The 11,705-nt window shown below is 60.2% G+C and overlaps 2 protein-coding genes across 3 annotated transcripts; one reads left to right on the forward strand and one right to left on the reverse strand.

The window, feature by feature from the left end:
• Positions 1-154: 154 nt before the first annotated feature.
• ROM1 (retinal outer segment membrane protein 1) lies at positions 155-2,080 on the reverse strand. The gene is made up of 3 exons (XM_058526670.1): positions 1,105-2,080; positions 488-734; positions 155-384 (listed from the first exon to the last, which is right to left on the reverse strand). The coding sequence occupies exons 1-3, from the start codon at positions 1,692-1,694 to the stop codon at positions 166-168; spliced, it is 1,056 nt and encodes a 351-aa protein (XP_058382653.1). The 5' UTR covers positions 1,695-2,080; the 3' UTR covers positions 155-165.
• A 41-nt stretch (positions 2,081-2,121) lies between these two features.
• Positions 2,122-11,641, forward strand: EML3 (EMAP like 3). Of its 2 annotated transcripts, none has more exons than XM_058526665.1 (22): positions 2,122-2,548; positions 3,360-3,531; positions 3,610-3,870; positions 3,964-4,077; positions 5,127-5,194; positions 5,371-5,494; positions 5,719-5,889; positions 6,072-6,141; positions 6,225-6,335; positions 6,582-6,677; positions 7,059-7,214; positions 7,370-7,511; positions 7,950-8,101; positions 8,182-8,307; positions 8,391-8,522; positions 8,979-9,046; positions 9,597-9,685; positions 9,757-9,854; positions 9,987-10,074; positions 10,604-10,702; positions 10,986-11,116; positions 11,201-11,641. In XM_058526665.1, the coding sequence occupies exons 1-22, from the start codon at positions 2,527-2,529 to the stop codon at positions 11,402-11,404; spliced, it is 2,694 nt and encodes an 897-aa protein (XP_058382648.1). In that variant the 5' UTR covers positions 2,122-2,526; the 3' UTR covers positions 11,405-11,641. The 2 variants fall into 2 exon arrangements, with proteins under 2 accessions (XP_058382648.1, XP_058382649.1); XM_058526666.1 differs by having other exon boundaries at positions 3,613-3,870.
• The last annotated feature ends 64 nt before the right edge of the window (positions 11,642-11,705 follow it).

The following is an 11,705-nucleotide window of genomic DNA, read 5'->3' on the forward strand; positions in this document are numbered from 1 at the left end:
GCCAGGTTTTCTCTCCTACCCCAGTCCAGCCCACTGACCAGCTTTAACCCCTCTAATCCCAGGGAACCCCCTCCCCCGGAGCCTTGGTAAGGAGTTGTGAGGTTTCTGGTTTTGTCCATCCCACCCCTTCCCCCCCTCCCAATCCCCACCCCGAGCTCCAGGCCACTAGGCCTCAGGTAGACCCTCCTTAGGAGGTGCCTCTACTGGTGGGGCCTCCTCAGGTGCTGGCCTGTGGGCAACCCCTCCCTGTAGCCATGCTGTTTTCAGCATGTCTTTCAGCCCACCAGGAAAGAGATAGCCCTGTGTCTCTCCCTCCCCGTCGATGACTCCTCCAAGCCCCTCCAGTGCTGTTTGCAGGTACCGCAGGCCCAGGAGCACCAGAGTCTGTGGGGAAAGCAAGGGAAAGAGGTCAATGAGGGTCAGCTGTTCCAGGGGTCCCAGGATTGGAGGCAATGAGGAGGCCCAGATGGAGGGAGGCCTGACTCACCTGCAGCAGGAAGGTGACAGCCAGCAGGCTGCCCAGTGTGCTCGCCAACCCCTGCAGGTGCCCCAGCAGTACCCCATGGCATCCTTGGGCCCAGAGGTTTAGGTTGGGCTGTCGAGGATCAAAGAGGGGGTGGGCATGTGGGTCTGAGAGCTGGCTTTGCAGGCAAGGCCTGGGTGAGTGGGGGTTGCAGCAAGAGAAGGGGACCCCGTCAATCAGATATAGGCCTTCCACATTGCTCTGGATCCGGCTGCAAAGGGAGGGGCAGGGGTGTTAGGATATCTGGAGGTACAGGCCTGTGGGAGAAGCTGCAGGGCACAGGAGTTGAGAAGGGAAAAAAGAGTAAGATGTTTACCAACTGCTTTACTGGGTGCCAGGCATGCATAATTCATTTATCTTCACAACAACTCTCTAGATAAAGTACTGTTATCATCTCCATTTTACAGATGAGGAAATGGACCCAGAGCAGTTTGGTAACATGCCCTGGGTCATACAACTAATAAATGACAGAGCTGTAACACATTCTCTCAACCACTATGCTCTATTTATGGCCTGTCTGGGTGAAGCGGGGTTTCAAGGGAGGAGGAGGAGGAGGAGGAGGGGAGAAGCAAATCACTCACTCAACCACGTCCTGGTCATTGGGATCCAGGTAACGGCTGCTGACCCACTGGACCCCAAACCAATCCTTGTACCCATGGCGTCCGCAGCAGTGGTGCCTCAGCTGCAGCTCATCCAACAGCCGTTTGGCATGACAGTGTCCAGGCACCTCTGTGTCCTTGTAGTGAGCCAAGGCAGTCCCCAGGCCCTCCTCCAGTCCCACATCCAGACTCCCAGGTAAAGCCAGGGCTAGCCCCAGGGCAAGGACCAGGAGCCCCCCGCCCCCAGCAGTGCTAGCCACCAGTAGGGGGCCCAGGACCCCTCGCCAGGGAGGGTACTGAGCTGCATCCAGACTGGCCCTGCTGGCTCCCGCGCCCACCAGTCCTGTGCACAGAGCCACTGCACCGGCTGCCAGAGCAACCTGGGGCAGGGCAGCGAATGGGCAAGAGGGAGCCAAGAAGGTGCCAAGGTGCCACAGCTGGACCAGGAGGTGCCCGCTACAGAGGAGGGTGAGGCCACTGGCCAGCGCCAGCAGCCAAGAGAGGAGCCAGAGCCCCTGTGCCAGACGAATGCGCGGCTGGAGGGGCAGCACCAGGGGCAGCACCGGCGCCATCTCCCATCTCTGCCCAAGGGAGAGCAGAGCTGTCAGGGCTGGGGATTGGCCGGGGCAGGGTGCTGAGTCAGCCCAGCTCGCCTTGAGCTGGGCTAATGCCACCCTGACCCCAATACCCTGGGCAGCCTCCCACCCCCAGCCTTAATAACTCCCCGCCTTGTCCCCTGGCAGCCCCAATTCGGGATGCCTTGGCCTTGCCCCTTAGGAAAAGCCCCTCCCCCGGGCAGAAGGCCTATATCATGACCCCGCCCCTGCCCCTCGCGGAAGTGGGGAGGGGTTGGTCGGCTCTGCCCGAGGGGCTAGGGGCTGGGGGGCGGAGACCTGAGGACCCGCGCTCCCTCCCAGGTCCCTAGGGAGTCCGGGGGTGGGGATCTCGGAAGGGCTTGGAGGGCGGAGGCCTGGAGGGGGCCAAGGGGTCAGCGGGTTGGCCCCGCCCCCGTGCTGTGCCGCGAGGCCCGGACAGGGAGGGGTTACCAGGCGGCCCGGCCCCCCCCTTGGCCCGCCCCCCCTCCCGCGCTTCCTGGCGGCTCCGCGTCCGGCGCCTGTTTGTGCTGCGGCGCTGGGGCCCGGGACGGCCCCGCCACCCCATCCCCGGGAGCCGAGAGCGGCCCCGGGAGAGTCTGAGGCCCCGGCGGGCCCCGGAGCCGGCGGCCCCCGCCCCACAGCGCCCCCTCCAGGCCCTTTCCCAGCGCCCGACAGCGCCCCCGGGGGGTGGCACGGCGCCCTTGCGCGCGCGCCCCGGGGTGCTTCCCCTTCCCCTCTCCCTGGCCATGGCCCCCGCGGCTTAGACGCCTCCTCCGCCGCCGCCGCTCGGAGCAAGCCGGGGGGCCGGATGGACGGGGCCGGGGGGCCCGGTGAGTACGGGGCGGGGCGGGCGGCGTGCCCCTACCCGGAGCGCCTGGCCAGTCGGGCGCCGCCAGTGCCCGACGGCTGTCTGCTGGCGTCCCCGCGTGCTCCTCGGCCCCAGGGGCTCTGAGCATCCTCCACGGTTCCTCAGGTCGCTTTCCCTACTTACTTGGATCCTCCTGTCACTTCGGACTTCCCCAACGTCATCCTACCCCCCCATGTTACTCTGGGCTCCTCGATGTTCCTCTGCCCCCTATGTTCTTCTGGGCCTCTTCTGTTATTTCGGGTCTTTTCACTTCTGACCCCCACTGTCACCCTGGGCCCTTCACTATGACTCTGTCTCCACTGATACCTGTCATTCTAGTTCTCTCCTGGTCCTCTGAGTCCTCAGGATGACTGTACTCTTGCGTCCCCCGTTCGCTCCCGTGCCCCCTTCTCAGTTTCTCTGCCATCCCTGGAGACCAGAGCTTGTCCTGGGTTGGGCCTGTCATCCCTCACCAGGACTGCGCCTCCTTCTGTGGTTCCCACGTTCCTCGGCAGTACTCCATATTTCCCCCAGTACACCATGGTACTCCCTGTCTTTGCGGAGGCTGGCACAGCAGCAGGAAGGGAGCTCTGCCAGGTCCCTTGCCTGCCTTGCCAGAAGGAGGCCCTTGATCCTCCACCACCCGTCTCCTCCCCTCTGGGCGAGCCCCAAGCCTGGGGCTGCTTGAAAGGGGCAGTCCTATTGGACAGATGCAAAGTTGAGGGGAGACAGAATCCCTCAACCCTTTCCGTAGGTGGTGGGTACATTCTGAGTGCTTCTTGCCCCTCTCCCAGGTGAGGGCCCTGCGCAGGAGGCCCTGCAGTCTTTGAGCCAGCGGCTTCAGGTGCAGGAGAAGGAGATGGAGCTGGTAAAGGCAGCCCTGGCGGAAGCCCTTCGCCTGCTGCGGCTGCAGGCACCCCCTACCTCCCTGCGGGACTCTGGCATACCAGCTCCTACAAGGAACAGGTATGCATATTGCCACACCTTGTTCCTCCTCCTTCCTGGGGCCTCTATGGGCATCAGGTTGATTCATTGTCTCCCCAGCAGCCCTGCAGCCCCCCCAGGACTGCCTCCCACATGCAGCCCCTCCTTGGTGAGCCGAGGCACCCAGACGGAGGCAGAGGTGGAGATGGAGCCATCCCCTGGACCCCCTGGCCTGAGCAACGGGCCCCCAGCCCCTCAGGGGGGCAGTGAAGAGCCTAGTGGGACGCAGTCTGAAGGAGGGGGCAGCAGCAGCAGCGGCACTGGCTCCCCTGGCCCCCCGGGGATCCTCAGGCTTATGCAGCCCCCACAGCGTGCTGACACGTAAGTGTCCTGTGGCAGAGGCTGGGAAGGGTGGGAGGATTGGGGAGCATGATTAGAGGGACTGACCTTCACCTGCTCATGTGCTCCTACCAGGCCACGGAGAAATTCTTCCTCCTCCTCATCCCCCTCAGAGCGGCCTCGACAGAAACTGTCCCGGAAGGCAGCTTCCTCGGCCAACCTGTTATTGCGGTCAGGGAGCACAGAGAGGTGGGCGAGGCTCCCCCCAACCCGCCTGCCCCAGGCTCAGGCTCTTGACTTTCCACATCCCTCACCTCACTTCCCTGGGTGGGGTGGGGGGACCTCATTGCCTAACAGGAAGAAAGGAACAAGCACTCCTGGGGCGCCTGCTGTGTACCCGGCACTGTGCCAAACCCTCGACCTCCTCCATCTCATTCAGTCCCCACGACATCCTTGGGGGGTAGGTGGTCTCATGCTGTTCATTGTCCAGGTGAGGAAGCAGGCTCAGAGAGGGTAAGTCATTTGCCTGGGGTCACACAGCTAGAGTCAGGATTCGAACCCAACTCTTCCAGACTCCAGTTCCCCTGCCCTTTCCACTGTATCACAGCATACCTTCCAAGATTCCACAAGGCTTTTCCAAAAACTCCCATGATTTGCATGGAATACTGTTCTCAGAGTTTCAGCCCACCTTCGCCACTCCAATCTACCAGGCTTTAATTCTAGAGAGCAAGGAGAAATCCTGGTGGCTGAGCACAGTTGTCTCCGAGTGTGTACAGGCCCTAGGACACTCATTCTAGCCCTATCCTTGGTCTCTCTTTTATTCTCTGAAGAGATGTCACCTTGTTATCATCTATGACAGTGATCTCTGGAATTCACCTGTCACTTTCCTCTTGAGAGATGAGGACTTTCTGGCTTACCTCCCAGATCCCTGAAAGGCAGGACTGGTGTACATTCTGGATTCCCTTTGGTCCCACTTGACAGATGGGGAAATGAAAAGGTCAATAGCCAGAGGCCTGATGGTCTGGAGGATGGGGCTCCTCCCTGTCACCTTGCACTGCCTCTTATGAACTTTATGGCCTTGTGCCGTGTGCTCAGCCCCTTTAGACTCAATCTTCTCATCTCATAAATGGGGCTAAAAGTCCCCATCTATTCTATGGCTCTGAACACTCAGAACGCAAACTAAAGCCTGCAGAGGTGACTGTAGTCTCTGGAGTAATCTCCTTTCTTGTGTCCTGTCCCTCCCCACTTAGGTCTTGGGACCTGACTCCAATCTCTGTGCTTTTCTCTCTTCCCAACAGCCGTGGGGGGAAAGACCCCCTCTGCAGCCCCGGGGGTCCAGGATCTCGGAGGAGCAATTACAATTTGGGTATGTACAGAGGGATCTGGAAGAACTTGGATGACGGAGTTAGGGTTTGGTTTATAGCCCTAGGAGCTATTTTGGGAGACCTGTGAGGTGTGGTGGGTGGAGTTCTGCTCTGGCTTTCCTGGAAGGGAGGTTGCAGGGTGCTGGTTGACACCCCCCACCTCCCTTTTTCTCTGTAGAAGGTATCTCAGTGAAGATGTTCCTTCGCGGCCGCCCCATTACCATGTACATCCCGTCTGGCATCCGCAGCCTTGAGGAGCTGCCCAGTGGCCCACCCCCGGAGACCCTCAGCCTTGACTGGGTGTATCCTGCCCCCTCCAGTACCATGGCAACCACTTTCCCCATCTTGGGACCACCCTTCAACTTCATTATGATTTCTTCCTGGGTCTTTGGGGACAGGGAGCCCTCTGAATCCTCCTGTACCATCCTCTGCCCGTGGCGCTGCCAGCCAGAAGCTCTGTCCTTCTCCCCTCTTCCTCGTCCTGCCCTTGATCTGACTGTTTCCTTGACCGTGACCTCCGCTCCAGTTATGGGTACCGGGGTCGTGACTCCCGCTCTAATCTGTTTGTGCTGCGTTCTGGGGAGGTGGTTTACTTTATTGCCTGTGTAGTGGTGCTGTACCGGCCTGGGGGAGGCCCAGGGGGTCCTGGAGGTGGCGGCCAGAGACATTACCGGGGGCACACGGACTGCGTTCGATGGTGAGGGTCCCGGGGCCTGGGAGTGGGCATGGGGGTGGTGGGCTTGGCAGGAAGAGAGCCTGAGTGGGTGTGGAGGAGCAGGAGAGAAGCGTTGCTTTGCTGCTCTGCGAGCACAGAGAAGGTGTCCTGGGTGGTCTTGAGAGACCGACCCCCTTCCCTAGAATGTCTCCTCCCCCACTTAGCCTGGCTGTTCACCCTGATGGTGTTCGTGTAGCCTCAGGACAGACAGCTGGAGTGGATAAGGATGGAAAGGTAAGGTCAAAGAGACACCAGGCAGACAGGATGAGATTCTAGCCAGCTTTCCTTCACACCCCTGACCCCTTCTCCCCCACCAGCCTCTGCAGCCTGTGGTTCACGTCTGGGACTCAGAGACACTGCTGAAGCTGCAAGAGATTGGACTGGGGGCCTTCGAGCGGGGTGTGGGGGCCCTGGCCTTTTCAGTTGCGGTGAGCTGGCCCCAAAGCCTCTAGACCCCCATCTTCCTTGCCCAGGAACCCCCTTCTTGCACGTCACCAGGAAGCCTCAGAAGTTCTGGCCTTCCTGAACCCCGCCCAGCTGGTTCTCCTGAGAAAGGGACATCTGTCCACTTCTCCTGCCCTCTCAACCTGTGATGGCATCCTCTGCCTAATGACCATGAACCCCAGACCTCTGGGCCTCACTCAGCCCTTTTGATGTGTGTCCTCTATTCTCAGGATCAGGGTGCTTTTCTGTGTGTGGTGGATGATTCCAATGAGCACATGCTGTCAGTGTGGGACTGCAGCCGGGGCACAAAGCTGGCTGAGATCAAGGTGAGGAGGCCAGGTGGCCTGGAGGGACACTGAGGTTGGGGAGGTGGGAGTGGTGGAGTGCAGAGAGCTCCACACTTACCCATACATTTACCTCCTTTTGGCTGGGTCACCCAGGGCAAGCCGGCTAGCCTCTCTGAGGCTGTGAAATCGGGACTGCAGAAGTTCTGACCTCATGAGGGATGACGTGTTAGACATTAACATAGGGTGGTTAATCACCATGACCTGGAGTAGTGCTCTTAGGGGAACAGGGTCTGGAAGGACGGGTCCTCCTGGGGTTTCTGGACTTCTGCAGACCAGCTGTTAGAATGCAAATTGAAGAGAGTCAAGTAGAATGAGGGTGCTCAGGGCTTGCGGTGGCTGAATCTAGTATCTTCCCTTCAGAGTACAAATGACTCAGTCCTGGCCGTTGGCTTCAGCCCTCGTGACAGCAGCTGCATTGTCACCAGCGGGAAATCCCACGTCCACTTCTGGAACTGGAGTGGTGGAGCAGGGGTTCCTGGGAATGGGACCCTCACTCGGAAACAGGGTGTCTTTGGGGTGAGGCGTGGATGGGTGCAGGGTGGTGGGGGAGGCAGAGTGGAGATGGAAGTATTGGTCTGAGGACTGTAGACCCTAATGCTACCCCACTCCCAGCTGTCCCATAACTTTTAGTCTTGGCCCTTCCCTTTGACCTCTGCTCGCCTCTCCCCTAGAAATACAAGAAACCCAAGTTTATCCCTTGCTTTGTGTTCCTCCCGGATGGAGACATTCTCACTGGGGACTCAGAGGGGAACATTCTCACCTGGGGGCGGAGCCTCTCAGATTCCAGGACCCCAGGCAGGGGCGGGGCCAAAGGTATGTGGTGAAGGGTGGCATCTGGGAAGTCTAGTACCCCAGAGGGTCTGTGGGAACAGAGGAGAGGACTTCCCATTTTTGTACCGTGAGAGTCGACAGTTGTTGGTAGGTCCTGCTGGGGCCCTCTGGGGGCGCCATTCCCAAAGGGTAGGGGGCAGCATGGCAAAGGGGGCGGGGCTGGGGCTTTGGAATCTTCCAGATCCTGGGTTCATATCCTAGTTTTGCCGCTGGTTGTCTGGCCTTTAGGAAGTTACCTCACTTCTTTGAGCCTCAGTTGTCTAGTCTGTAAACGGGAGAATAAAGGCTGAGGATCAGAGACAGTATTCAGTAGGCACTCAAGAGCTGGGAGTTATTACTCTATTGTGACAGCCTAGGCTGCTCCTCTTCCCCACTTCCCTGCACCCCAAGAGCATAACCCACCCAGGACTTTGCCAACAGAGACCTACGGGATTGTGGCTCAGGCCCATGCTCACGAAGGTTCCATCTTCGCCCTGTGTCTCCGGCGGGACGGGACGGTGCTGAGTGGTGGTGGGCGGGACCGCCGGCTGGTACAGTGGGGGCCCGGGTTGGTGGCCCTCCAGGAGGCTGAGGTGAGGGCTAGGCTGGGTTCAAGGGAGGGAAGGGGAAGAGGAATGGCCAGTGGGCCTGAATTTCTGCCACCACTCTGCAGATTCCTGAACACTTTGGGGCCGTGCGGGCCATTGCTGAGGGGCTGGGCTCTGAGCTGCTGGTGGGAACCACGAAGAATGCGTTGCTGAGGGGAGATCTGGCCCAGGGCTTCTCCCCTGTGATCCAGGTCGGGGGGCCAAGGGCTCGGGGAAGGAGGGAGGGTAGAGCTGTTGAGGAGGGGCAGAGGTGACAGCCCACGCTTTGCTACAGGGCCACACGGATGAGCTCTGGGGGCTCTGCACACATCCCTTCCAGAACCGTTTCCTTACCTGCGGCCATGACCGGCAGCTCTGCCTGTGGGATGGGGAGGGCCATGCGCTGGCCTGGAGCATTGACCTCAAGGTAGAGCCCTGTGTCCCTGGATCCCCAATGCCACACCCACCATGACTCCTGTGGCCACCAGTCCTTCCCCAACATCCCCTTACCTTCTGCTCTCCAGAGGCAGCCAGTTTGTAGTGGTATGGCTGTACTGGCTAAAACATTCATTCTTTGCTGATGCCTCCAGTGCCCCCTGGGCACTGCCCCCACCTCAACCCTCCAGACCACCCCTTGATCCAGCAACAAATGGGTAATCTCCAGCACAGCTACGGGCCTCAGTTCTGGTTGTTAAATATTTTGAGTATTACCCCCTGTTTAGGCTCCACTGACACCCTGCTTCCACCCCAGGTCTACTCGCCCTCTCCTCCCGTTTCCTCTTTGGGAGGAGGAGGCTTCGACGTTACCAAGATGACAAGGTGTCCCTCTTGGTTACCTCACTAGAAAGGCATCTTATTGAATTCACCTTCTCCCCTCTCCCAGGAGACTGGTCTCTGTGCTGACTTCCATCCCAGTGGGGCAGTTGTGGCTGTAGGACTGAACACGGGGAGGTGAGAGGGAGCCAGGACCCCTGGGAGGGGAAAGCAGGAGGTATGGGAAGGGTTCCTGGTAATGGCGGGGTGGAGGAGCGTGATTGCTGCCCGCTCAGGAGCCCCAACTGCACCTTCCTGCTCCTCAGTGCTTCTCGGTGCCGCCCAGGCCTCCCCTGCTCTCCTGTGGCAACTGTCATCACACCCTCCCCCAGCCACTCTCCTCTCCAAGCCTGGGAGTGGAGGAGGTGGCAGCTCAGGATAGAGAAGCAGTGGGGATGGGAGGGGCATAGGGGAGACTAACAGGCTTACAGGGAAGTGACAGGCGTATAGACTCCATAAGGACTTTGTCATTGGGCCCCTGTACTCCTTTCCCAGAGGACATCAGAAGCCCCTCAGCTTTTATCTGCCCTTAGCCCCCTCCCATTTCTCAGCATAAGAATGCAGTGGTGACCTCTCTGTCTACATCATGGTGTTTCTGTGGGTGTCCCTGAGGCTCTCCAACTTGCCAACTCCCACCCTGCCCAGGACGGGTATCCTCACACCTGCTCTCCGCCCCCCCCCCTTCTAGGTGGCTGGTTTTGGACACGGAAACCAGAGAGATCGTGTCCGATGTCACCGATGGCAATGAGCAGCTCTCAGTGGTCCGGTACAGCCCAGGTGGGAGCCACCCCTACCCTGGATCCAGACCCATCCCTGGTCCTTCCCTCTCTGAGTGACTGTCTTTGTAGATGGGTTGTACCTGGCCATCGGTTCCCATGACAACATGATCTACATCTATAGTGTTTCCAGTGATGGTGCCAAGTCCAGCCGCTTTGGCCGCTGTGTGGTGAGGAGGCTGGGGTGGAGGGTGGGGCATTGCCATAGCAGGTAAACTCCTCAAAGGGGTCAAATGCATTAAGTGGGGCCGAGGGATGGGAAATGGTGGCTACACTTTTAGTCTCTTGACCCTTGCTCCCAGGGTCACTCCAGCTTCATCACTCACCTTGACTGGTCCAAGGATGGGAATTTCATCATGTCCAATTCTGGGGACTATGAGATCCTTTACTGTGAGTGGCAGTAGGGGAGGGCATGGGGAGAGGGTAATTAGGGTGGGTTTTATTTGTGTGTGTGTGGGGCTCCTGGTTGGGAGGGGATGAAGGAGAATATGTGGGGAGCCCCAGGTGGAGGGGCTGTTACATAGGGAGGTGGAGATGGCATTGAAGGGGGGTTGGAGGTATACACATAGGAGAAATTTTGTGATTTGGAGAAAAAACCACACATAGAGTTTACACCATGTCTTGTTCCCACAAAGACTTGAGGGAGTTGAAAAATGCACTAAAAAGATTGTTTTGGAAAAGTTGCTCAGGGCAGGTGTGGAGGGATTGACTTATCTATGGACGAGGAACTGACAGAAGCTGTTAGGAAAACATCAGCGAGAACTCAGGAAGCACGTGGGGGGGCTGGGTTTTGCCCTGGGCTGGGGGCTACCGTGGCGACCAGATCACATGCCACCGCCTCAAGCCAGTGTTTCCTTCTGGGCATCTTCCCAACTGAGGGCAGGATGAGAGCTCAGCTGGGTGGGCTCCCTCTCCCCAGGGGACGTGGCTGGAGGCTGCAAGCTGCTGAGGAATCGCTATGAGAGCCGAGACCGGGAGTGGGCTACCTACACCTGCGTGCTGGGCTTCCACGTATACGGTGAGCAGGGGTGCAGGGGCGCGGAACACTGCGGGACGGCGGGGGGACAATGTGCAGCGCGCCCCAGGCTCGGAATGCTGGGTGTGTGTGGAGGGGTGGGTGGGGGTTGAGAAACTGGCAGAGCCAGCCCAGGAGGCCCCTCCGGCCCCGAGGAACCGGGAAGGATTGCCTGAAACGCGGCCGGTGGGTGGCCCCGCGGCTGCCTGAGCGCCGGAAACGGTGCAGCTGTGGGCCGTGGGTGGCGGCGGAGAGGAGGCCGGGCTGAGGCAAGGCGCTGTGCTAGGCGTGTGGCCGGACGGCTCGGATGGCACCGACATCAACTCCCTGTGCCGCTCCCACAACGAGCGCGTGGTGGCCGTGGCCGACGACTTCTGCAAAGTGCACCTCTTCCAATACCCGTGCGCGCGCGCCAAGGTGAGGCCTCCCGGGGCCTCCGGGGCCGGGCGGGCGGGCCCGGGGCTCCGTGGCCGTCGCAACTCCACCTTCCCTCCTGCCCAGGCGCCAAGCCTCGTGTACGGCGGCCACGGCAGCCACGTGACTAGCGTCCGGTTCACGCACGACGACTCGCACCTCGTCTCCCTGGGCGGCAAGGACGCCAGCATCTTCCAGTGGCGGGTGCTGGGCGCCGGGGGCGCGGGGCCGACGCCCGCCACCCCTTCTCGAACCCCGTCCCTGTCCCCCGCCTCCTCTCTCGACGTGTGACCGCCGCCTGACGGGACCCACCGGCCCTGCGACGTGGCCCCGCCCCACCCCAGTACCCCAGGACCAGGGGCCGACCCTTTCCTCGACTTCGAGACATTCCCGATCGCGCATTTCCCTGGAGGGGGAGAACGGCACTCCTGCACACACTGTATAGACCCGCTGGCTGAGCCGGGCAGCCCCAGCCTGGGCCCTGGCTCCCGCCGCCTGCTGAGGGGCAATAAACCAAAAGCAAAGTCACCTCCCAGTCCTTTTGTGGGGCGCGGCTGGGCGCCTCTGGGGCCCTACGGGGGTGGCGGTGAAG

This window comes from Diceros bicornis, chromosome 31 (assembly GCF_020826845.1).
Source record: "Diceros bicornis minor isolate mBicDic1 chromosome 31, mDicBic1.mat.cur, whole genome shotgun sequence".
In the NCBI taxonomy this organism is placed as follows: domain Eukaryota; kingdom Metazoa; phylum Chordata; class Mammalia; order Perissodactyla; family Rhinocerotidae; genus Diceros; species Diceros bicornis.